Genomic DNA, 26008 nt, shown 5'->3' on the forward strand with positions numbered 1-26008 from the left:
TTTTTCGTGTTACAGAGGCCAAAAGGGAGAAGATTGAGGATCTGTTGAAGTATATCGAGGAGAGACTCTCGACCCTGGAGGAGGAAAAGGAAGAACTCAAGCAGTACCAGAAATGGGACAAAATGAGGAGGTGAGGCGGGTTTTGTCGTTGATAGTAGTCTATTGGGAGGGCGTTGTGGTCAAGTGGTTAAGGCAGTGGACTGGTGATCTAAGGATTACAGGTTCGAGCCCTGGCCAGATCATTGCGTTGTGTCCTTGGGCAAGGCACTTTATCTCCATTGCCTCTCTTCACCCAGGTGTATAAATGGGGACTTGTGAGGTAACTTGTAAATATAGTTGCATGTGCCGGTTTGTGGCTGCACCCTATGGGAAGTCCCCCGGGGGACACATGGTTGTGGTGCCCCAGGAGAGATTGATTGAATTGCGCACACTTTGGTGTGTAGGTGTGACAAGTTACCAATGACCAAGGCTAAGTTGTAAAGAGCTACGATCTCGATGTAGCAGCGCTATATAAGTGTCTAATATGTATGTATGTATTCATCCCTAACAAATCTGTGTTTTTCATTGAAGCAGAAATGTAACATCTCCCAACATGAAAAGACTGGAGCAATAAAATAATATGGTAAAACTGGTTATGATTTCATTATTTCTTGTGGGTATTTACCAGTACCACATTTAGCACATCATTGGGGTTCATAGATAATCATTTTTATAGGAGTTATATTAAGAAGATTAATAAGAATTACTTTGCCAACATGTTTTGAGCGTGTCTTTGTTTTAATTTTTCCCCAGGTCTTTGGAGTACACAATTCATAACCAGGAACTGATTGATACAAGGAAGAAATTGGAAGATGTGATTACATATTAATTATGACATTTTTTTAATGAAAGTATCAAGTAATTTTATTAAACTTACTCACATGGGTTGTCTTTATTTACCTACAGTAGACTTTACAGAGTGAAACCAGTCATATTCATAAATCCCTATATACCCCAACTTCACCCAACCCCCCCCCCTCCTCCCCAAGCCACATTTCTTTATATAAATACTATAATAACACGTTTATCTTCTACAGGTCATTTGATTACCATTTATTCCTGCAGAATATCCCTCCATCCCCCCTACCCCTATCTATCCTGACAGCCCATTTCACAATTTTTCTTTCATTCATTAAGACAATGGAATTGTCAACACTTAAGTTGATTTCTTTGATCTATGTTCATATGTTTTCAATATTTCAGCTTGCAAATAAACGAGAAAACAGTGGTGAAATGACAAAACATCTTCGGGACGCCCAGGAGGAGGCTTCTAAGCGTATCAAGGTAAATATTTTATTCATTCGAATGTTTCCCTTTTAGTGTGGTGCTCTTTCTCCCATAAATGGGTTGTGTAGTCCATAGCATTTTCACCTCATGTGGGTTTTTTATTGTCTTCAAACACACCTGCCCTCTTTTTGATCTGGCACAAAACTGAAAAGTAGTTATCAGCACAACCTTGCACTTAGACATAATTATAGAGTTGATTTATAGGTTAAGTATTTTCCAGAATGCGCCAGTTGACGTCAACAAAAAAGTTAAAAATTTCTCAGGGTGCACCCCCATCCTCCATGGAAGTCTGCTTCAATCACCCCAGGGCCACACTCTCTCCTTTATAAACCCTTGTATTCGTCCTTGGTTAGTGTTTAGAAAAATATTGTATTTATGCTTATTAGCTCAGCAATATTCCCTCTCAATATTAATTTGATAATACAAGCAAAAACTTTGAAGTTGAGGGTGAAGAATGATTCTATCCAAGAATGAATCTACTCCCATTCATGACATTTCGAGATTTAGGAAATAACTTGTGTTCTATTTTCAAGGCAATCAATAAAGACCTGAGGGAATTCAAGGCGCGTATCCGTACCGCCAACGAAGAGAGGGACCAACTGAATAACGAACGGCAAGACTTGCTCAAGAAGAGAGCAAAAATGGAATTGTATGTCAAGGACCTCCAGGAAGAAGTCAATGGAGACATCGATGCCAAGGTGAGTTAAATTCATGATTTAATCAAGATTTCATTTCATTTTCATTTATATATTTTGTTCTATCACAACATAAGTATGACATATGCCATAGAAGGAGATAAGAAACAAAACTTGTGAAAGGAAGTGTACTAAAAAACCCTATAGGGCTTGTCGTGTAGTGACACTCCCTGAACAAAATACAGAACCTTACAATTAGTAAAGAGAACCAAAAAAACAAACCAAACAGAACCACCCCTTCCTCTCTCTTCCCTCACCCCCTCTTCCGCCCCAGTTTCATTTTGCAGTTCTAGTACATGTTGATGAAGTGCTTTTGTAAGCTTTAGCTAAAAGCAACTAAAGAAGGCATCGCATTTAAAGTGAAAGATAGGGGATTCCAAAATATGATGGCCCGATGATGTAGGCTATTTTTAGAGACATTGTCTTGGGTGCAGTTAATCAGCTTGCCTAGTATTGTGAGCGTGGATGTGTGAGTTTTATGTGAAGATCAAGTTTGAAGAGGCAAACTCAAGGATATGAATCATGAAGAGTATATATGTTTATACTGGAAGGCTAATGTGCTGAAGTGGTTAGTCTAGACAACACAAGGTTAGGAAATTTCTCACCTTTACAGTTTTAGGTAGTATTTCATTACGTATTATCACACTTTGTGACCTCACCTCTTTGAATATGCCCAATAAAGCCGCTTGTCCCTCGACCCAAAATGTCGCTCATACAATAGGCTGACAAACTAGTTCCTCTTCAATTGTATCTGATAGTAACAGATGAAAAAAAAAATTAGGCTGTTAATCCCACCAGCTGCCACTAAAGTTTCTCAATACTGTAGTCTGTGCCTGATGCTGTAGTAAGCCCCTCCCTTCTAGTTGTTCTAAGTTGCTGTGGACCACTGATTGGCCCATGTGGATTTCCTTTATAGTACCCTGTTGTCTATATTTGGTCTTGACTTCTGTCAATCTGCTTGGGCTATTGTTCACTTTAGCATTTTATAAAAAAAAATATAAAAAAAAGTCTTCACATGAGTTTATTTTAATTTCTATTCTAGTTCCAAGCTAGCAATGTAAGACCAGTAAACAGCAGAGTATGAAAGGTTATCTCTGCAGGTTTGAATTGTTTAAAAATTATCAGTGAATTAAAAGATGCTCTTCTATTTTCAATATTTATTACCGAAAGGGTCGAATTGAAACCAAGCTGGAGAAATTGGACAGTGAAATTAGTGCCAAGCAACATGAATTGGAGGAAGTCATGCCAAGGTACGAAGAACTGAAGAAGGAGGAACAGAACTGTAACCACAGGTGAGATGATCAATGTTTGTCTGAGAAACTTAAAGAAGATGTAAGCCCCAAAACTGTAACCACAGGTGAGATGATCAGTGTTTGTCTGAAAAAGTAAAAGCATATGTAAGCCCAAAAAGGGTAACCACAGGTGAGGTGATCAATGTTTGTCTGAGAAAGTAAAAGAAGATGTGAGCCCCAAAACTGTAACCACAGGTGAGATGATCGGTGTTAACAATCATCTTGAGTTTACCCAAGAAAGCCCTGTTGATAGGAAGATGGAATGCAGGTGTGGGGAGATGTGGACACCCTGTTGAAAATTGGTGATCACAGGAAGGCCGTTCCAGATGGGAAAACCATGGATATCTCCTGGTCGAAAAACATATCCTAGTTTAGCCGGCCCGGACTCGAGCACAACACTTCCCAGATCCTAGCTTACATTGTTTCTAATGCCACCACCTTTATTCACTTGATTATGGTACTGGTTAATTAACAAATCACCAACAAATATTGAAACTGGAAACAACATTAATGCATTCGAGATTGACAAAAGAAAAGAAAGAAATGTTTTAATTGCATTAAAAATTTAATTATTTTGTATGTTTCTATTAAGAAATTTGAAGTGAAATAAAAGTGTGTGGAAAGAACAAGAATTAATTTTTTGATCGTCTTTATGAGTAGGGACATGAAAATTATACCTCTTTATTATTTTAATGTTTATGTTAATTTTGTATTTAGACTGGAGCAGTGCGAGCAACGAAGGGCGGAATTATTTGCTAAGCAGGGAAGAGGCAACCAGTTTACAACTCGAGAGGAAAGAGACAAATGGATCAAGAAAGAGCTGAAATCGCTCCAGAAGTCTATCAAAGATAAAGACGAACAGGTTCGACTAAAATTCAAAACACAGGTTTTATTCAGCACTTTAATGCTTAGTAGATTTCAGCTAGTATCAAACCCTTTTTGGACACAATGTTAAAAAAAGGGGAAATTTAATAAACTAAACCAAAAATAAGCAGCAAAAGTCATGCCTGTAATCTTGTTGATTCATGATAGTTTTATAAATCACAAGGAGTAAACAGATTAGATGGCCTATTTAATTAAGCTGTTGATTATAGGAAGTCAATGTGAGTAGTTTCCCAACCATTCTTTCCCTCATGAAAATTAAGCTCTATAGTAAACAATTACTAGGCTGGTCCAAACCTACACGTCTTTTTTGGTAATTAATTTTTTTGTAGAACATAAGTTTTTTTAAAGTTTTTTCTGTCTTCTATTTTCTCTTTTTGCAGATAAATAGGCTGAATGAAGACATCACCACAGATACGAAAAAAAATGAAGAGCTGGAAGCCAGGATGGCTAAACTGAATATCGACATTGAACAGATGAAGGACACTGTGGAAGGGTCAAACAGGAGTCATTACGAACTGAAGAAAAAGAAGGACGAACTGCAAAACGAAAGGAAGTAAGTCTTTTAAGGACTGATAATTCCTTCCTCAACAAGTCCAACCCTCCCCCACCCCCACCCCCTCCCGCCCATCAAAAGGAGGAGAGGTTATTGGACATGCCCTGTGAAATATTGCTAACAAAAAGAAAATATGGCCAAAGATCTTAAAATGCAAGGTCCTTTGAGAAAAGTCTTTTTTTTTTTTTTTTCTCTCTTTCTTTCGTTATATATAATGTTCGGATGACACTAGTGCAAGTCAATGCAAAATACAATTAGCGATACAGTTGAAAATTTAGCCACATGGATTTAAAAATGCGTTTAAGTTGGTAGTTAACCATTGATCGCTGACTTTTTTTTTTTTTTACAAAGGATGACATCTATTGTCTTATATATCTCGGTTGGGTGTTAGCTTCTGACCAAGAAAGAAGGCAGAGTTCCACTTTTATTTTGATATATTAAATGCAAAAAAAAATTGATTGACATGATATTTTTTGCAATGGTGCCTTTCAGCACCCTTTGGAGACAGGAGAACACAATCCAACAAGAGCTGGCCACGACGAAGGATGAACTACACAAGAAGGAACAAAACTTGAGATCAATGACTGGCAAGGTAGGAACCACGAGGGGAGGGAATAGATAGGGCAAGGGTAGAGCTGTGCGTCCCAAACTAGGGGTCGTGACCAAAGATAGGAACCACGAGAGGGGAGGGAATAGATAGGGTAGAACTGTGCTTCCCAAACTACAGGTCGTGACCCAAGTAACAGCAGTCCCAATTTTATTTTTTCACGGAGTCACAAGCCGTGTTTAACAGAAAACAAAACATTTGATCTGTAAAAGAACTTATTTTTAACAAAATGTGATGAGCTAACATCTTCCCTGGTTTGGGGTGATATTGTTGTTATTATTACCTCTTTTTTTTTTCTACAAAATTTATCAATTTAATCAATTAAAAAATCAATTGTCTTAATATATAACTTTACAAGAGTGACACTCAATGTGGTATGCTGAAATTTTACGTTCTGGTCAGTCATTCAATATTACTATATGACAATATATTCAATACAGTTTTACAACGTGAGCATTAGCAGTCGAGAGTAAAGTATATTTTAGTGAAATCAGTGGCTGTTGCGTAGACTCCATGTTAACCGACTTTATTAATTGTATTAGTTTATGATTTGTAATAATATTAATTGTATTAATATTAATTGATATTTATTGGCATTCGTGGATGATCTGTTCATTAATCATCGTTCCCACCACCCTTCCCTTACCCAGGCTGTGTTACGTGGCATCGACAGTATTAAACAGATCCTGGACGGTTTCCGCAAACAAGGAGAACAGCAGGACGTCATCACTGGTTACCATGGCATTCTCATTGAAAACTTTCAGTGTGCCTCCAGGTTTAATACCTGTGTGGAGGTCACGGCGGGGAGCAGGTAGATTATATTTTGAATCCTAATTTAAAAGAATGCCACTATATTCTGTTCACGATCTCCTATATTCTGCTAGACTGATTAGATTCTGAAGTGCATCTGTTTTTAGGGTTCCTATAGTTTCAATTTTCTGTTATTGATTCTTCTATCTGTCTTTAGGCCCATTCTCGTGCTACTCTTTTAGTAACCCTAACTAATAGCTGTATTGTTTGAGAAAGTTTGTTGATGGTGTCCCAACTAATATAGGTGTTGTTTGAGATTGATGGTGTTTGCTTATGATATTGCTATAAAGGGCATGATGTATAATTATGGTGCTGTTTATTTCACCACGTAGGCTGTTCTACCACATCGTGAACGATGACCTGATCAGTACCAAGATTCTCTCCGAGATGAACCGCTCCAAGATGCCAGGAGAGGTCACTTTCATGCCACTGAATAGGCTAGAAGTCAGGGACCAGCGATATCCGGAATCACCTGTAAGTTTGAAACTTAAACTTGTTCATAAATTTAAAACCATGGCTCCCAGGATGCTAACAAAGCCTGAGCTTTCAAAGAGGTATTGTAGCTATCTTTATACTTGAAGCAAGCATCACTTAAGGCAACTGTTAAATGTTGAATACGTAAAAAATGAGTTTGGGCACGTTATCATGGAGTGAAGAAGACGAAGTCAGGAATTAAAGTTTTGAAAAGAAATATGATCAGGAGTTGATACTCGACTCTTAAGTAGAAGTCCTGCTGCGACAGTCAAGTCACTCCCTCAAGCCTGCTCCCTAAGTATTAACAAAGCTCGGACGGTCATTGATACTTCATTTGTGGGTAGCGGAAGACCCAATAGTTTGCCAAAAAAGAAACACAGTCATCATTATTCTAATGTGATAGCAGGTCATGAAAGTCCTTATGTAAATGGACAGAATAAACACTGTAATAAATGGACCTTACAACAAGATGGGTCTGACAGGCTGTACCTACCCAATGCAGTAGTTGACAAGTTTACAATGGGCAACTTTCATTGGCTACCAGTGATAGACAGCAAAAATTTCTCCTCCTAAAATAAAGAAGAAAAAAAATTGGGTAAGAGCACCATTCACTTGCAAGAACAGCTGTAGTATATCTTTTCTGAGCAGGATATTTTCAGGGATTGACTAATGAAAAGGATTTAAAACTGAATATTTCTTCCCTGTCCTTCCCGCCTCTCACCAGGATGCTCTGCCTATGGTGTCAAATCTTCAATACGAGAAGAAGTTTGACAAGGTCTTCAAGCACGTGTTCGGAAAGACACTCATCTGTCGCAGCATCGAAGTGGCCACGCAGTTCTCCCGAACACAAGATCTCGACTGTGTCACCCTCGAAGGTAAGTAGACTCTCTCTCGGGGGTCTGATATAAGAAGCAGTCACAAGATATCATCCAAAATTAGTCTAAAAAGGCCTTGGAAACTTTCAATACATATTAACAGTAGTTGGAAGTTAATTCTGGTAGATTCTTGATACAATTCTGTACTAAAATAGTCACAAGAGTGCATTTCAATTAGCTTGACTAGTCAAATTAAAAACTTCAAAATTTGGAAAAATTTCCCAACTTAGGTTTTTTGGGGGGGATATGATTAACACTGATAAGATGAGAAAAGCTTGGAATTGTAAGAAATCAGGGAGTAGTTGCAAATTAATGTTCGGTTGAATGGTTGTTATCAAGAAGGGTTATCGCAGTTTGATCAATTGCTGTGATAAAATGGATATTCTAGTTACTGAAGATGGTCGTTTCACAAATTTCATGGAAGTTTTCTGAAGTTTACTGTCATAACTACATCCTCGTAGCATCTTGTGTCACAAACTTAAAGATGCGTAGCAACATCCGATTAGTTATTTATGATTTATGATTCAATGATCAACCTTGCAGGCGATCAAGTCAGTCGAAGGGGTGCCATCACGGGCGGATACTACGACACGCGCAAGTCCCGTCTGGAGTTACAGAGCAGCATCGTGGAGCTACGAGAGAGGTTGACCAGCCAAGAGCAGCAGTACGAGGAACTGCGAGATAAACTCCAGAAGGTGGAGGTGGAAATCACCAGCATGATGAGTGACATGCAGAAAATAGAAACAAAAAATAGAAAAAACAAGTAAGTTTTCCTTTAAAAAAGAATCTCTGACATTTCGTAACTTTCGGAGCCATGAGTATAAATACTTCATGTTTTTTTTTTCCTGGTGTCAGGAGCTGGCAAAAGAAATTGTGTGAGAAATTTTTCAGCAGGAAACGGTATCAAGTAAGGTATTTGGAGAATTATTATTCATGTTTATTGAAACAGCAGAATCACTGAAACCATCATGCCAATGGAGCTGAAAAATCTGTTTTTCTTTGTAATGTACAAATGCTGTGATGCTTAACAGCAAAAGATGTTTCTCTTTGTGTTTTGGGGGATTATTTTTAAAAAGAAAAAGAAATGGAATGCCCCCTTTTTTCTTTGGGGGGGGTTGGGGTGGAAGAGGGGTCGGTAAAATTTCTAATTAGTGATAATAACAAATTTAATTGCTTACTAGGAACATCTACGAGAAAATGCGAAGTGACATGAGAATCATGAAAGGAGAGAGTAACGTGATTGAGAAGGCTCTGGGACCAAAGGAGAAACGAGTTCAGAGCTTGTTATCAAACCTGGAAGCCATGAAGGGGAGCGCAAGATCTCTGGAAGATGAACTAGGTAAAACTGGGTTACAGTGGAGAGAAGAGTAGGGGGTCGGGAGAGCATGGGGGGGGAAGCAAGCAACGAAGTTTCCCTTCTCAGGAATGAAGGGAAGCAAACTGGATGCCAGAGTCATGATTTTAGAATTGTTATTGTCTTGTAAAATCAGTTTGATTTAAACAAAAGTCAACACATTTAGGAATTTCATATCTCCTACTTTGCATAAAAGACTCCAGACTGATTAGTCTGAAAACGTGCGATTGTATATCTTGGGGACAAAACGAAAAAAAAAACCATGGATTAATTAATCCCTGAAATGATGGTGAATCTGCAGACATAGCTCTTTGACTTCTGAGTTTTATTACGGGACAGACACGATTCAGACATTTCATAGCAAGTAAGGATGAAGGGGTTGACCTTTCATGTTATAAGGACAGGAAGCAAAGAGGAGGTCGTGGAGGGTGAGGCACGGAACATTTGAAAACTTGAATGCAGATTGTGGTTTTGGGTTACTTTTTTCCATGACTGGTAGTAATTTAAATTATCCAGTTTAATCTCATATTATGCAAATTTAAGTGTATGTTAAAAAACTGGATGAACATAATGAGCAATGTGTAATATTCCAAGATTTAGGCAACTGCCAAAGTGTTATATCACATAATGAACACATAATAACACATAATAATGCATAATAATGCATCAACACATAATAACACATAATGCAAGTTTACTGATGACTTCCGATCATAGGAACGGATTTGCTGTCCCAACTGAGTGTGCAGGACCAGCGAGAGGTGGACCGTCTCAACGACGAAATCAAAGGATTGAATCTTCAGAACAAGAAGGCTCTCAATGAAAGAATCAAGGTCAGACATTCACAAAGCAATATTAATGGTGTGAGCTTATGATCAGAGTTGATGCTTCAGTAGTGGTTTTAGATTATCATCGCAGTGTGCGGATAATAAGGACACACTTAAAATTTGGGATCCTGTTTTAACACTGTGAGATGAATTTTGATGATTATAATGGGACAAACTTGTTGGGTTGAATCCAGTCCCGGTACTTGCAAAAGTCAAGAAACTTTTTGGCTTTGTACATTGTAGACTCCCTCTGCAGTCATGTGAGATATGACAACAAAATTGGCAATTTTAAAACCATTACTGAGTCAGTCATGTCTGACAAGTGTTGCCATTAGGCTGTGGGGGGGGAGGGGTTACATCCCTAGGGCTGAGGGTCAATTTGTGGGCCTTAGAAAATTATGGGATAAAGAATACAGTATTTTCATTTCCATGATATACTTTCGCAAAAATGGGGCCCACAAAAATGGGGACTTCAAAACTGGGGTCCACTGACATAACTACCTCCATGGTCTTATCTAGCTCTCAGTGCGACCAAGGTCAGTAAATTTAATGTAAGCAATCTGGCTGTTTTTCATCCTCCACTATTAGTCTTCAATTTCTTTGGACTTACCATTAATGTTTCTTTCTTGTGTCAAGTCAATTTGGTTAGTTTCATTTGGTTAAATCCAAACTGTTGTGAGAGAGAAAAGACAAAGAGAATGTTTTTGTATAGTTGATTATCACAGCTAACAGGCCTTGAAAAACTTTGCTGGAATTTGTATAGGATTCCTTTTTCCCACGAAGACTTCACTTACGCCTATATTGTTTAGATATGAAGAAAAGATGGAAATGAAATAAAACATTTGGTCAGACTTCATTAACCTCAATGTTTCCTTTGTTTATATATTTTATCCAATTCCAGCTGGAGGGTGATAAGAACAAGAAAGAGAATGTCCTGTCTGGAAATCTCATGAGGAAGCGAGAGCAAATGATACAGGTGATGAGAGATTGCAGGCATCACTTCACTCTTATTTATTTGTCCATCGTGTAGAAGGATCTTCTTTGCTTGTTTTACTTTGCCCCCCAAGTTACGTATGTCAGTGTTTAGGTAATCATACATTTAGATTTCTAAATAAAACATGCCCTTTACAATAAATCAAACTAATGTTCCCCATGATGAGACAGCTAAAACGAAGACATCTGAACGAAATCCGACTTACATCGACCGTTGTGGCTCAGTTTTGGGTAGTCGTAAAGATCAATAAGCTACAGAGAACATGTGGAGGTGTACTGGGGGGGGGGGGGGGTATAATTGGGCATTTTTGTTTTTAATTTACTCCATTCCATTACATGGAGTCCAATGCAGGTTTCAATCTAGACTAGATTAGCATTTCTTGATGCTGTTTACCACTCCACAGGAACTGTCTGACATCTCTGTGGAAGATAGACGACAAAAACTGGATAACAGTTCGATGGAGCTACAAACAGCCGAGACCGCTATCGACTCAAACAAAGCCAGAATGGAAGGTATTTACCGCAGCATCTGTTCACTTTGGGTATTCTATAACAGTAGTCGGTGATGAAAGAATGGTGGTATGATATTGGTGGAAATGTGATTTCAAATATTATATTATTTAAAGTTTATATAGAGTTCTTTCTTGACCTTAAATGACGCTGGTGTCGTCAGCTCGAACAAGGACAATTTGCATTTTAGGATGATCAGAATAGGTGTCGTCCATGTTATGTTTTAAGTGATACCATTTGTGTACAGTACGATAGATATCTCTGGAGAAACAGGTTTTCTTTCCAAGTTTCTGATAAAGCCCTTCTGGCCTCCTCTCTGGGCCCTCCTTGCTCCCTGCGCTCAAAATCACATTTAACAAGGCAGGACTTACAAGAATTTTGTTGGTATTAATTTTTTTTTTATTATTGTCATCTATAATGAGGGTAGTCCTGCTCAGTGCAGAAGCACTGCTTTCCAGAGGAGCCCTCAATACAAAATACATATACAATATAATACAGTACAAAAATGGTAAACATACAAAAGCAAAAAAGATAAACAAATATCTGACATCTAAACAAAATATATAAGTTTTCATATTGCGTTTAAAAATATTAACATTTGGCAATCATTTCAAATTTGGTGGAATACTGTTCCAAGAATTGATGACCTCATCCCTTCCCCAACCCCCCCCCCCCCCTCTTTTAGCCAGTATTTTCTATGGTTATGTAAATACCACCTTTGTCTCGCTCAGATATTGAAAGTCAGATTGAGAGCCTTAATCGGGAACAACAGAGCAAGCAGGTGGACCTCGAAGAATGGAAAGGCAAAGAGAAGGAATACTGCGACAAAATTGGAGATGACGCCAAAGTATTAGAGAAAATGACGAATAAGCAGAGCTTACTTCTCAAGAAGGTATTTCCTTTTTCACAGATACTACAAATAATTTAAATCTTTCCTTCTTTGTTTGTTGTGTTTTTGAATAGTGGAATCAAATGGTATGATTAAAGATCCTTGGAGATGGTTTCGTTTGCGAGCTGCATGGGTTGGAGAATCGAGATTGATTTTGCAATAATGAAACATTAATTAAAGATAACACCTTGTAGCCCACCTATACCCAAAAACGTTTGTACTGCTTAGGGTGACTTTAATCCCACGCATTATGTTAGCCTCAGCTTTTTTCTGTCCGAGCACATTCAGTTGCAATGAAAATTTGTGGATATTTTTAATTTTGTATTATATTTTTAATATTGATTTTTCTCAATTCCTATTTCATTTTTTGCAGAAAGAAGAGTGCATGCGTAAGATCAGAGAGTTGGGCTCGCTTCCTAGCGATGCCTTTGAGAAGTACACCCACCTGTCCCTCAAGCAACTCTTCAAGAAGCTGGACCAGTGTAACGCAGAACTCAAAAAGTACAGCCACGTCAACAAGAAAGCCTTGGACCAGTTCATAAACTTCTCGGATCAGAAGGAGAAGCTGATCAAACGGAAGGAAGAGTCGGACAAGGGACATTCGGTAAGAGGTCGTTGTTAGCGATCATTTTGTAACTGTGTTGTAGGATCGACCAAGTCGCTACTGATGTTGGTGTTTGCTTAATAGTATCGCTACCAAAGTGGAAAGCATCGCAGAACATTGTACAATATGAAAAATTTCATTCAATTAGAGCAATTTTTTATTTTTTTTAGCAGACCATCATTTGTGAAAGGGTATCATTTATATAATTACTCATATTGGGGTATAAATAATAGCATTGTTTCAAAGTAAACAGCAGCTCTAGCATTGCATCGTGTGGTGAATTGTATTCGCTTTTGTATTCAATTTTTCATTTTTTTTTTATGCTACTTATAGTAGAATGGGATCTATCTAAATGTTCTCGGTTGTTATATATTTATTTTACCTATTTTTTGCAATCTGAATTTAATGTAAACGACTAGTCACCCACCTGATAACCTCCAAAGCTTATCTTGGTTGTCCAAACAGAAATTTTGTCATCTTGGGTGACAGGATAACCATCAAAAAAATTGCCCTGGTACTTCTCCAATACTGGAAAGAATTGCAGGCTGCTCATTCTCTCACCATTGATTTTACTAAAACTAAGACTCCACCGTTTAAGGTATTAATATCTGCACAATTGGTACAGAAAACACATCTTGCCTTTCCCCAAAAAAATTGCCAACACTAAGTCTACATATACCACATGTTAATAGATTATTAACAGAAGCTAGCCTATTTTGCATATTGGGTGTTGGGCGAGAGAAAGTTGATATTTTTCTGTTTTACTGTTAAGGATGATAATTACCAACAACTATTTATGTTTTGGTATGAGAAGAAATACTTCAATGAGGTTGGTACGAATAATTGGGATGAGTCAATTCAGTAATTGTGATACAACCTGTCCTGCTTAGAGGGCCAAAACTCTGCTCCTACCATTCTGGTTTCCAGCCACCCAAGCCGACTATTTAGAGGCATTTGGGCTAAGGGTAACCATCTTTTAGCTAAGTGTGCCTCACAAAAGGTCAAATCTGGTTTAGATATGAGATGGGTTACACCCATTGTCATCTTTTCCAACAAGTTCCTTTCTTCCCACTTTTTTGTTATCATTCTTTCTTTTTAATAGTTTTTTTTTGGTTTTTTGGGGTTTTTCATTTCCTGTTTAGTCAATTACTGACTTGATGAACGTTTTAGAACTCCGGAAGTACGAGGCCATCCAGTTCACCTTCAAGCAAGTCTCTAAGTATTTTTCTGAGGTGTTCTCAAAGCTAGTTCCCGGTGGGAAGGCAACCCTCGTGATGAAGAAGGGAGAAGATGAATCGGAAGATGTAAGTGTGGGTTTCCATCTTGGGTTGTGATTAAGCTTGAACACGAACTGTGCTCAATGTGTTTGAAAAGATTTTCTCCATATCCTCTACTGTTAAATTGAAGTTAAATAATAAGAACAACACAAAGAGGACAAACACGTTGGATATAACAATTTATTTTGAACTGCATCTCGTCATTTGAGTGTGTACTTCTCACAACTACTAACGTTGGCCACCAAGGTCAGTTCAATACTACAAGGTCACCTAACTGATTCACGCATATAAGGGCTGCATAGCCTAATGTTAGGCCTAGCTATCCACCCTCAAAGCACTGGTAATGGCATGTGTCGATCATAGCTGACAAAGTCGTCTAGCAGGAAAGGTTTCTCTTGTTGCAATTTACTTTCATATTGCAAAAAGAACAGTAAATAGGAGAAACCAAAGTCAAAAAATGATGGATGGAAGCTTTAACTTTGTTTTTTCCAGTATTTGCAATTCACATTTCGTTTTTTTTTTCGGTTTTTTTCGGTTTTTCAGTTTTCTTAAAATAAAAAATAGTACCACATTTGGTCGAGAAAAAAACAGTTGTGGTACTAAAACCGGTTAACCGTGCAAGCCTAGTTGTGATAAGTGTGATTCAGCTCACAGAAAGTTCTTTTTGGGGGAGGGTAGACGAAGGGGGGTGGGGAGAGGAGCTGTATGTGTGAGGTTTCCATCTTGGATTTTGATAGGTGCACTTCAGCTCATCTACACAGAGAAGATTACAAGGTGTTTTTATGGGGGTGGAGAGGAATGGGTGAGGGGTGTAATCCTGTGCAACTTGGTTGAATACTTATACATTTTTGCTTCCTCTTGAACATTCTAGGATTCAATGGGTGGGGGGGGGGAAATAAATGTTTATATGAACAAAATGCCCAAATGAAATGAAACGAGACTATCGTGAATAATCCATACCTTTTTAGACATTTTTAACCACATATTTCAAAATGCCTTTCTATGCAAAAACAAATCTACTGGCTAAAGGCTAATTCCTTCCTGCATGTTCCGTGAATTATTACATAAAGCAATGTTAAATTTGCACTGACAATAAATGCAAGTGCCTTTTTGTTTCTAGTGGCAAACATCAAAATCCACCGGTATTGAGCCAGTAAATAGCCTCAATTTTGTTCGTGGCCTGAGAACTTGTATGCCTAATTGTTTGTGTGTCATTCCATGACAAAATGTTCAATATTTTTCCCTTTAAATTGGGCTGTACGAATGAATTAATTAAAACGATATTATTTATTTCTATTACATTTGAAATTGGTTTGTTTCATAGTCTTAGGTTTATGAATGTGTTACAATTTGTAATTCACAATTGCTGAACAAGTTATGCAAAACACAGCTATTTCAAGTTTCAGTATCTATTACAGGTTGACAGCATAAAATAAGCAAGGCGGGGGTGCACTGAGTTACAAATACTCCCAGTGTCTTGATACATTGTGTAAAGGTTCATACACAGTAAACAGGCACACGTTACAGAATGCAGCGTTGATTTGAGTATGCACACACCTGGCTAAGTTTATCGGCTGTAACCTGTGTTTGCACATCTCTACAAATAGGACAAAACAGATGATTCCTTCATTTATTGCTGTTTTATTTTCAAGATTTAACTATATTTATATGTTTTTTCTTTGTGTAAAAGTAAGTTGGCATGACGTTTCGATCCTAGCAGGATCTTCTTCAGAGGCTAAATTTAATCCTCCCTTTGTCCCTCCACTGTTTATCTCCTACCTCTCCTCTTCCCCTGTTGCGTACTTCTCTCCATTCCTTGTCTACTAATCCCCTTACATCTATCTCTTTGTGTTCCCTGTGCTCATTAACCTGTCTGTATTCTGTGCGTGTTTTTGTCCCTACTGTTACTTGTCATTTAGCCTTTGAAGAAGATCCTGCTAGGATCAAAACGTCAGGCCAACTTACTTTTACACATTCTCTTACACAGGCTCTCTAGTGGACAAGCAGTTTGCTAACAGTTTTATTTTATTTTGATGTTTTTTCTTTAACTCATGTACAGTTGGATGGTGATTCGGCGTCGGTCTCCTCAAAGTCTTCCCAGATACCTCTGGTGGAACAGTTTACTGGTGTTGGCATAAAGGTTAGATTTATAAAATAACTCTTACGGTGTATAGGGATTTCTGGTTTCAAATTATTGAATTCTGTCTTTACCTTTCCTTTCCTTTTCTTCCCTTTTGTGGTGGTTGGTTAAACTGATATGTTTACTAACTAACATCGACATGATGCGATGGAAAGCTCTTGTAAAAGTGTATGGTTAAAGTCTCTAGTTGTTAATTGTGAAAGCTTTCGTTGCACCCAGCAAAGATACAAGCACATTTAGTCCTGGGCTCTGAAATAAATTTGTGTGGCCTTATATATGTGTAGAGGTATGATTCAACTGTACTACTTAAACTTGTGTAGCCTGGTATATGTGTAGGAGAATGATTCATCTGTATTAATTAAACTTGTGTGGCCTGGTTTATAATTAGGAGAATGATGCAACTAAACTTAGGTGGCCTGGTATATGAGTAGCGAAATGATTCAACTGCATTAAACTTGTGTGGCCTGGTCAATAATAGGAGAATGATGCAATTAAACTTGTGTGGCCTGGTCTATAATTAGGAGAATGATTCAACTAAACTTGTGGAACCTTGTTTATGCATAAGCGAATGATTCAACTGTAATAATCAAACTTGTGTGGCCTGGTCTATAATTAGGAGAATGATTAATTTGAAGAATCATCAAATTATGTTGGATAACTGGAATTCCTTTCATCTCATTATGCAACATTTAATTAGATATCTAACTACTACACCCACTGAATAGAAGCCCTGGCTTCATTATCATCTGCTGGGTTCAAAAGTGAAGGCTTCAGTTAATTTTTAAAATGCATAGATGAGTGCTCAAGTAGATTGAGGGGTGGGGGAAGGGGGGGGTGAGAGGAGAGTTAAACAAGGGTGAGGGAGGGATATGGAAATATTTAACTTTGACATCTCCATATTGATCTGTTATCTTATGGGCATCTCCATATTGATCTGTTATCTTATGGGCATCTCCATATTGATCTGTTATCGTATGGGCATCTCCATATTGATATGTTATCTTATAGGCATCTCCATATTGATCTGTTATCTTATGGGCATTTCCATATTGATATGTTATCTTATGGGCATCTCCATATTGATCTGTTATCTTATGGGCATCTCCATATTGATCTGTTATCTTATGGGCATCTCCATATTGATCTGTTATCTTATGGGCATCTCCATATTGATCTGTTTTCTTATGGGCATCTCCATATTGATCTGTTATCTTATGGGCATCTCCATATTGATCTGTAATCTTATGGGAATCTCCATATTGATCTGTTATCTTATGGGCATTTCCATATCGATCTGTGATCTTATGGACATCTGCATATTGATCTGTTATCTTATGGGCATCTCCATATTGATCTGTTATCTTATGGGCATCTCCATAGTGATTTGTTATCGTATGGGCATCTCCATATTGATCTGTTATCTTACGGGCATCTCCAATTCCTGCTGTGATTTGCTGTAAGATAAAGCGGTTAGACAGAGAAGGAGGTTCAAAAGCCTAAACTCACTTTTATGCTTCAAATAAAGTACTTGCAAATGTTTTGAGTTTGTCATCGAATTCCTGGCCCTTTGTTCAGACCTGTTAGAAATCTCTTCAGAACCAATGCCTAACAGCTGTGTTAAGAAATTCAGTTATCCTAACAAGGCCAGTAAACCACTGGTAGGGTCAGTTTTACTCTGGTTCTCCCTATATTTAGTACAGTTTGCATATATGAGGTTGTACCTTGCATCTGGCTGATTAAACAAAAGTGGAAGGTATATTATTTAACCTTGTGGGGAAGTTGTAAGTGATAACTCTGAATTGTATAACTTGATTAATTCCAAGGATCATTAAAAGTTTTGAAGGTTTCCTCTAAATCCCTCTATTAATTAGACCTGGTAACTCCTTCGTGAAGGGGCACATCACTTGGAGAATCTTGCAAAGGGTTTTAAACGGGAATTTTCCGGCATCACTATAACAACTGTTTCCTGTTAATGTAGTTGGTTTCACCATGTGCAGTGTATAACTGCTGCCACTGTTTGCACAAGCACAATCGAGTGTCAAATAGTTTGCACTGGTTTCCTTATTTTACATAAACGTTTGTTTTTTCAATCTCCGGGGGGGGCGCCGTTCACTCTCCTTTCTCTCATCATCCATCAAGAGCAATGTATCATGAGACATTGGAAGGAGTTTCGGCCCCCCTTCCCCTCCCCACCCACTCAGTTAAATGGAAAAAAATATATATAACAAGCAACAAATCTGGAGTGGAACTATTACAAGTCAGCCCTGTGTTAAACACCTTGAGAAACAGAACGACTGCACATTTTCAAGCATGCCCACTGTTTTGTTTTTCTTTGTTTTTTGTGTTAATGCATTCATGTGCTTTAAAATTCACAGGTCTCCTTTACCGGGAAGTCGGGAGAAACAAGAGAAATGCAACAACTCTCTGGCGGACAAAAGTCGCTTGTCGCCCTCACTCTGATCTTTGCCATTCAGAAGTGTGACCCTGCCCCGTTTTACCTCTTTGACGAAATCGATTCAGCTTTGGACGCTCAACACAGGAAAGCTGTGGCTGGTAAGCTCAAGACGGTCATATCAATTCACCCCGCCCCACCCCCTGCCCCCCCATTTACAGTTTTTAACCGTACAGTTTTTCTGTAATATGTGAAAAATATCCTCAAAGGTATTCATTAATCCGGTATCGCATTGCAGAATTGCTACATAAAATAATCAAGCTGGTTATCCAAGCTGTAAGAAAATGATAAAAAAAAAATTCAAACTTGTCCAGTGTTTAGTCTTCATATTTACTTTGTGACAGTGTGATAACCAATTTTTAGCTCATACCAGCATGCTGGTGTGAGCTATTGTTACAGCGCGGCGTCTATCACTCTATCATTCTATCACTCTATCCGTCAACAATTGGTAAAACCGCTCCCACTCGCACAGTGTTTGATGGAATTTCATGAAACTTGGACACAAGGACCATTGGGTATAGGGCCATCAGAGATAGTCCAAAATTTGGGGTCAAAGGTCACCTGTGGGCCGTAATGGGCCATTTTGTGGAAATACGCAAAATGCTTCTTCTCCTACAGATTCCATGGTACAATGTTGAGGGTTTGTCACGATAGTACTATGGTAATTTTACCTTCAGGGTGTTCATGAATTTGAGATCAAAGATCAACTAGGGGTCTTTTGTGGCCCGGGCCGCGGCCCTATATTTTCAAATTGCTCCTGTTCGTACAGTGTATGGCCAGTTATAATGAAACTTGGTCACAATGTTCCTCGGAATGAGAGTTACGAGGGGTGTTCGGAAAATTGAGGTCAAATGTCATTTAGGGGGTCATCGGGGGTCATTCTCTGTAATATTTTCAAATATCTCAATCTCCTCAAGATTTGGATGGATCATATTCAAAGTTGAACTGATGATTGTTGGATTGTGTATGAATAAGGTGATGCCTAAAAAATTTTGGTCAAAAGTTAATTAATTACAATTAATCCCCATTGTTTAAAAAAATCTGAGCCTTCACTTTTTGCCAAAGCTCCTTTAATTTGTCTCCCAGTGTCTGCAGTGTTTGTTTACATTTGTGGTTAAGCTCTGCAGAGGCTGTTAGTGGAATTAAAGCAGGACTGGGAGTTGTTATTAACTGTTGTAACTGTAAGCATGAGAGCCCTATAGCCAATCAGCACTTGCCGATTCTTAGAAGTCTTTGAGCCTGAGGTATGTAGGCAGCTTGTGAAGTTATGTCTTGTAGGGAGTGCTTGTGAAGTTATGTCTGCTAAGGTAGAGGGGAGAAAGTTTAATAGGGTAGGTCAGTGCATGGTATTGTTTGATAGAGTGGGTAAAATAGGATTTAAAGGGGGAAAATATGAATTATAGCCAGTGGTGTGGCCAGGATTCTGCTAACGGAGGGGGGGGGGGTATCCCTCATGGGCCCAAAATTGGTTTTGTGGGCCCTACATTTTTCAGCTCGAAAAGGTATGAGCTTCTGCACCATTGGTGCTCTAGTATCTTTGGTTCACTAGTTATGTCGATCAGGTTTGTCTGTTTTTCTTGCCGATTCGATCCTTATCTTTGTTTAAGTCTTTCATTCGGCGAGGTGTGAACATTCTCTAGTTATTTAAATCATCCATATTTATATTTCTCGTAGACATGATCCATGAATTGTCTGATAATGCTCAGTTCATCACGACCACTTTCAGGCCAGAACTTCTGGAAGCTTGCGACAAGTTTTACGGAGTCAAATTTAGGAATAAGGTAAGAAATGAGGCATTGATGTGATCAAACCCTCAACCTGTATGGTCATGTGTATTAAAAGACATGACTCTCCTTGAAAAGAATTATAAAAACAGTAGATAAAAAGAAATGGTCACTGCATTTGTGTTTTACAGAAATTCTGAATGAAATTTCGATATGAAAATATCTGAATAGCTCATGAGCTTGACAGGTCAAGTTTCATTCCAAGTAACCAAGTCAGTGTCAAATTTTACAATGCGTCTTTTATTCTTGATTTATACACTATTAGAGAATTAAGGGGGGGAAAAGAGCACACCTCAAACAAATACTTTGTGGTTTTACCTATATTTATTATTTTCAAATATTTTCAAATGGCGGATATCGGTTTTGGCCGCTATCCGATATTCTAATCCCTATACGGATATTTTTCAACAGCCAGAACGAAGGTCAAATACCACTTTACGTCATGCATTAATAACAAATATATCAAAATTATGATCGGCTAAACCTTAAGATCGTTTCCACAACTCACAAACAGTAACCACCTCGTATAACTGTCAACGAGATCCCGTTATCAAAATTATGGAAAAAAGTATGTGCGTATTCTGTAACACTAGGCCTAACCTATTGATAAATGATAGATCATTTTTCCCACCAAGTTGATATGCATGAAACTGTGTGCCCTCATTGGTTTTGGGAAAACACAAGCCAATCCTTGCTGTTTTTACATATGTTATATCATTCGTTACTCTGTTTGACCAAACTACGTTCAACACTCAGACTGCAAGTCTTATACAAACTGTAGCCACGAATGGAGCCACAAATTTCTTAGCAGAATTTTAAAGATGACATCGTGCGATGAATAAAACTGATTTAGGACAGATAAATAAATCATCGCAAGCAGCAAGAAGTAGCTTTATTGTGGAAAATAGAGTCAATATCGGTTTGCCGTTATCGGCAATCAGGCTAACTGTTACTGATATATTGCAAATGCGGTCGGTTATCGAAAGTCGAAAACGCTAATCAGCACAACATTTAATTTTTTTAATACCCAGGTTGGTAGTTAGCAGTGCTATGAGCTGTACCTTCTGCACACGATTGACAATTTTGAACATTGCAGTGTTAGTGACATTCACATGCAAATTATTGATGTATTGATTATGCTGCAGGGTACATAATGAGAAAAAGTACGCTCACATCTGCCGTCAAAATTATTTGTGACATAATCAAGGAGCTGTTGGTTAAATTCATAGTAACACTGACTATAAAGGAACATTAAAAATTATATTTTGGTAAAATCAATTCACCAATTATTTGGAATCATGTGACATACAGTTACAGAAACAAGATAGTTTAAGTTAAATAAATGTCTCTTTTAACCTGGGAACAAAGCATTGGATCATGGCACAAGCAAAGTTATTTCACGAGGCCAATTAGCTGTTATGTCACAACAGTCAATTTTAGGGGCGGGGGGTGATGAATAGAGGCAGGGGGGGTGATGTATAGAACGAAAGAAAGACCTTTATTGGGTACATTCCCTAAAAGGGACACAAACACGACCATCGTCTTTGACCTATATGACAGAGATCTTTGTGAAGAAGAAGAACTCCCCCAATCAGCTAAAGAAAACTCTTGTTTCGTTTGGAAGATACCCCGGTGTAAAAATCATTTCTGGAAGTTTTCACTTTATAAATCTTTGACGTCATGAAGCCTCTACTTGCACTATCTCAAGAATTGTTTTTTCTTTTTCAAATATTCAAGGTAGAATGTGTTTTTAGAGTTAGAGTTTCGAGACCCAAGGATCAGGAAGCCTTACGGTAGCTTATTTGAGACCATATCCGTGTTAGTTCGTTAAAGTGTTGACATTCAGACCGACGCTATTAAAACGTCATATTAAAAGTTGCACTACTATTTTAAGTTCAACATTTACATCCATTTGCAAAAGCCCATCTCTATCACAAAAGGAGAGAAAAAAAAACCCACTGGAATCAAATGAAGAGAAACCAAAACAGTTTAAGCACATGTAGCTTGATGATGTCATATTCAATACTTGATCAAGTCTTCTGCCTTGTGTGTCAAGTAGACACATTAAACCTGTGATATCTCACAAATGGAATAAGATTTTCTTAGCTGTTTAGAGAAGTTCTTCAAGACTGTTATCTCTATCACACAGACCAATGGTGATGGTTGGTTTTGTGTCTACTGGCTGTAGGGTGGGGTGAGGGGGGCAGGGAGTTGTTCATTACAGTTATCTCTATCACACAGACCAATGGTGATGGTTGGTTTTGTGTCTACTGGCTGTAGGGTGGGGTGAGGGGGGCAGGGAGTTGTTCATTACAGTTATCTCTATCACACAGACCAATGGTGATGGTTGGGTTTGTGTCTACTGGCTGTAGGGTGGGGTGAGGGGGCAGGGAGTTGTTCATTACAGTTATCTCTATCACACAGACCAATGGTGATGGTTGGTTTTGTGTCTACTGGCTGTAGGGTGGGGTGAGGGGGCAGGGAGTTGTTCATTACAGTTATCTCTATCACACAGACCAATGGTGATGGTTAGGTTTGTGTCTTCTGGCTGTAGGGTGGGGTGAGGGGGGCAGGGAGTTGTTCATTACAGTTATCTCTATCACACAGACCAATGGTGATGGTTGGGTTTGTGTCTACTGGCTGTAGGGTGGGGTGAGGGGGGCAGGGAGTTGTTCATTACAGTTATCTCTATCACACAGACCAATGGTGATGGTTGGGTTTGTGTCTCCTGGCTGTAGGGTGGGGAGAGGAGGGATGGGGAGTTCTTCATGAATGACAGTTATCTGTTTCACACAGACCAATGGTGATGATTAGGTTTGTGTCTCCTTTAGATATGATCAGTTATTGCCTGGAAATTTCTTAGAAACCTTCAAAAGAGGTGTGGTCACTAATTTTTCACAAATATGAAACTCAAAAACCCGTCTTGAAACATTCTAAATCTCTCATTAATTTGCGATTGATAGCATTTATGCTTAAACCTGAAGTCAGTGTTTGTGATCGTAAAATGTAACCATCCCAACTTCCAACTTATAAAAAGGTGATTTAAAAGGACAACCCAGAGAGTGAGAGGTTTCCTTTACGCTTATATCTAATTCATACCTTAAACCTTACCTTATACCTTCATACCTTACATCTAATTCCTATGCTTTCTCTATATACCCTCAGGTCAGTCATATTGACGTTATCACTAAGGAACAGGCGAAAGACTTTCTGGAAGACGACGCCACTCACGGCTAGAGTCCACTCATCCCCCTGTGTATCATCTTCTGTCTGTCTACTGAATGATCTGATCATTGGGACGAAAAAAAACACGCTTACTATTAAAGCACAAGAAACAGCAATTCTTTGGCAACAGGACTGTGACTATGAACCTGGTTGTGAATGGGATATAAATGTTAATGTTCTGAGGGACTTTTACTGGTGTGTTAGCTACCCCCCTCCCTTTATCCTGAATCGAAGATGGGTGGCCGTTATTGCAGATTGGTTGCTTGTGTTTTCTGTTCAGCGAGGTTTTTTCGTGTTCTGCGATCAGATTATGTCTTTATGTATCTAGCTATTAAACCATTTGTTTGGAATGTATCATAATACTTTCTTGTTCTCGATTTGTAGTTTATAGAGAGTAAAAAATTTTAATATTTCATCGTTATACCATCTTCACCTTTTCAACTTTTGGAGACTATAATTTGGCCGAGCGTATCACTCTATGGTACTTTATACAAAGTTTGAGGAAGGGAATGGGCAGCACGTCTGGCTAGCAAACTGCTTAGCTCAAAAATGAAATTGTAGACAGATTTTTAAAAAATCTCTTTATAAGAGCAAAATATTTTTGCAGACAGACTTTGTGAGAATTTGCCTACTTGGGTAATATTGGTAGAAATATGTCTAGACTTGATATTGTCGTCTCGGCTGGTTGTATGCCTCCAATGGGTGAAAAGTTTGATCGCAAATATTTTGCCGATTGTAATTACTTATTACTTGGAAACATTCAGATAAGACATTTTTTTTTGCTAATGGTGTGTGAATACAATACCTGTCATAAATGCTTGAAAGTTTTGTCCAAAGAATCACTAGCGGATTACTCTACTGTGATTTCTGTTGGCTGGAATTTTTATCTTAATATGTTCTCAAACTTTCTACTTGAAAAGTGAATAAATTGCTTTTTCTTCTTACTAAGACGATCACATACAAAACAAAAGCTGTTTTGGAGTGTAACGTTTAAGAGTCTCTTGGTTTTCAATAGTTCTACAAGATTGTAACTTTTGGATAAAAATGATTTGTTATTAATAAAAAAAAAAATTGAAAAGTCTGTACATAAAATGACAGGTTTTAAAACGTCGGTCCTTTTGGTTTAAATTTATTCACCTTTCAGAGAATGTGCAGTTATGTGAATCTCTTTGTGTTCCTGTTTTTCAACAATTGGTGATTATAAATAAATAAATTTAAAAAATACATCAATTGATCTTGACTCTCTTTCTCATGTGTTGCATGTTCACAGCAACCCTTATCCCCCTTCCCAATCCCTTCTTGTTCCTCTACTAATCCATTCTCGTTCCCCTCCCAATCCCTCCTCTTACCCCCCCCTTCCCTAATCCCTCTCTCTTTTTCTTTATTTCATTAATGTTTCCAGGCATGCTTGCAAGCTCTCAGTAAATTATCATCTTATCTTAGAGATGCTAATTTTAGCAAACCTTACAATATAAGTTCAACTAGGATTACAGTTCATAAGATTAAGACATCTCTTCCCTAGTATTTGTCACCAGATGGGTGTAATAATGGAATTCAATTGCATCTTCACGATTTTGTCGCCCAGAAACTTTCACGCTATTACTAAATCACTTGTTACAGGCACACCATTTTTTTTTTAACATGTTTAGTCAAGCTAGTTAACTAATTTCAGATACGGTTTTAGTATTAGCATCGACATTTTCTTATATGAAATAATCAAAACAGAAATCCACAATAGAAAATTACAGATATTGGTCCATGAAGCATTTAAATAACACTGGCTATTCTATAACCAACAACCTATAAGACATATCACATGAAAGCTATCACCATTTATATCAGCTCGCTTGTTTAAAGGGTGTGAAGACTCGCGCAAAAAGAAACGTCTAATGCCGGTAATCTGACCCAGTTTCGAATGAGGTGTAACAGAAGTGTTAGACACCACCATCGATCCCAGAAAATACACAGCTTGCTACCGTCGATAATTATACACTACTGTACAGTCACTATCAGTCAGTACATACAGCTGCGTTCAATACCCACAGCACAGTGTATAAACGATACAGCGATGGACATCTCAGGTCCAGCTAAAGATAACAAGGTATCACGTTTCATTACTGTCTGCATTTTGTAGCGACAAGAACATAACGTCACTTGCAAGCAACAGAAAGTTAAACTTTTTCAGATGGCCGCACGCGGTTTGGGGCGAGTCTTCAATGCCTTTAACTTGAGGCCGGGATAACCAAATGTACAGAAGGCAGAGAATCTGCATCCGCCGTAGGAGGTAGTTATTCCCTTCCTCCTGACTAACCCCTGACAGTTATTGATAAAACAAAAGCACATTTTTAGGCTAAATAATTTTTTGATCTCAGACCTTAACCTGCCAAGGGTGGCTTATAGAAGAATGGTACAGAAGAACGTCGCCCCCCCCCCTCC

At 38.2% G+C, this 26008-nt stretch overlaps 1 protein-coding gene across 1 annotated transcript in view; it reads left to right on the top strand.

Annotated features, from left to right (window-relative positions):
- The window catches only part of LOC139968007 (structural maintenance of chromosomes protein 3-like), a 33222-nt gene extending 8426 nt beyond the window's left edge, over positions 1 to 24796 (top strand). Inside the window, exons 8-30 of the mRNA XM_071972278.1 lie at positions 16 to 130; positions 793 to 853; positions 1243 to 1323; positions 1860 to 2024; positions 3192 to 3313; positions 4031 to 4175; positions 4579 to 4751; positions 5244 to 5343; positions 6009 to 6169; positions 6501 to 6642; positions 7367 to 7517; positions 8061 to 8280; positions 8699 to 8856; positions 9589 to 9704; positions 10600 to 10674; positions 11096 to 11204; positions 11933 to 12093; positions 12464 to 12694; positions 13837 to 13998; positions 16031 to 16111; positions 18487 to 18664; positions 20238 to 20344; positions 23513 to 24796. Coding sequence (XP_071828379.1) covers positions 16 to 130; positions 793 to 853; positions 1243 to 1323; positions 1860 to 2024; positions 3192 to 3313; positions 4031 to 4175; positions 4579 to 4751; positions 5244 to 5343; positions 6009 to 6169; positions 6501 to 6642; positions 7367 to 7517; positions 8061 to 8280; positions 8699 to 8856; positions 9589 to 9704; positions 10600 to 10674; positions 11096 to 11204; positions 11933 to 12093; positions 12464 to 12694; positions 13837 to 13998; positions 16031 to 16111; positions 18487 to 18664; positions 20238 to 20344; positions 23513 to 23584 — 3086 coding nt within the window. The 3' untranslated portion in view covers positions 23585 to 24796. The remainder of the gene's footprint in view (positions 1 to 15; positions 131 to 792; positions 854 to 1242; positions 1324 to 1859; positions 2025 to 3191; positions 3314 to 4030; positions 4176 to 4578; positions 4752 to 5243; positions 5344 to 6008; positions 6170 to 6500; positions 6643 to 7366; positions 7518 to 8060; positions 8281 to 8698; positions 8857 to 9588; positions 9705 to 10599; positions 10675 to 11095; positions 11205 to 11932; positions 12094 to 12463; positions 12695 to 13836; positions 13999 to 16030; positions 16112 to 18486; positions 18665 to 20237; positions 20345 to 23512) is intronic.
- The last annotated feature ends 1212 nt before the right edge of the window (positions 24797 to 26008 follow it).

Source organism: Apostichopus japonicus, chromosome 5 (genome assembly GCF_037975245.1).
Source record: "Apostichopus japonicus isolate 1M-3 chromosome 5, ASM3797524v1, whole genome shotgun sequence".
In the NCBI taxonomy this organism is placed as follows: Eukaryota; Metazoa; Echinodermata; class Holothuroidea; order Aspidochirotida; family Stichopodidae; genus Apostichopus; species Apostichopus japonicus.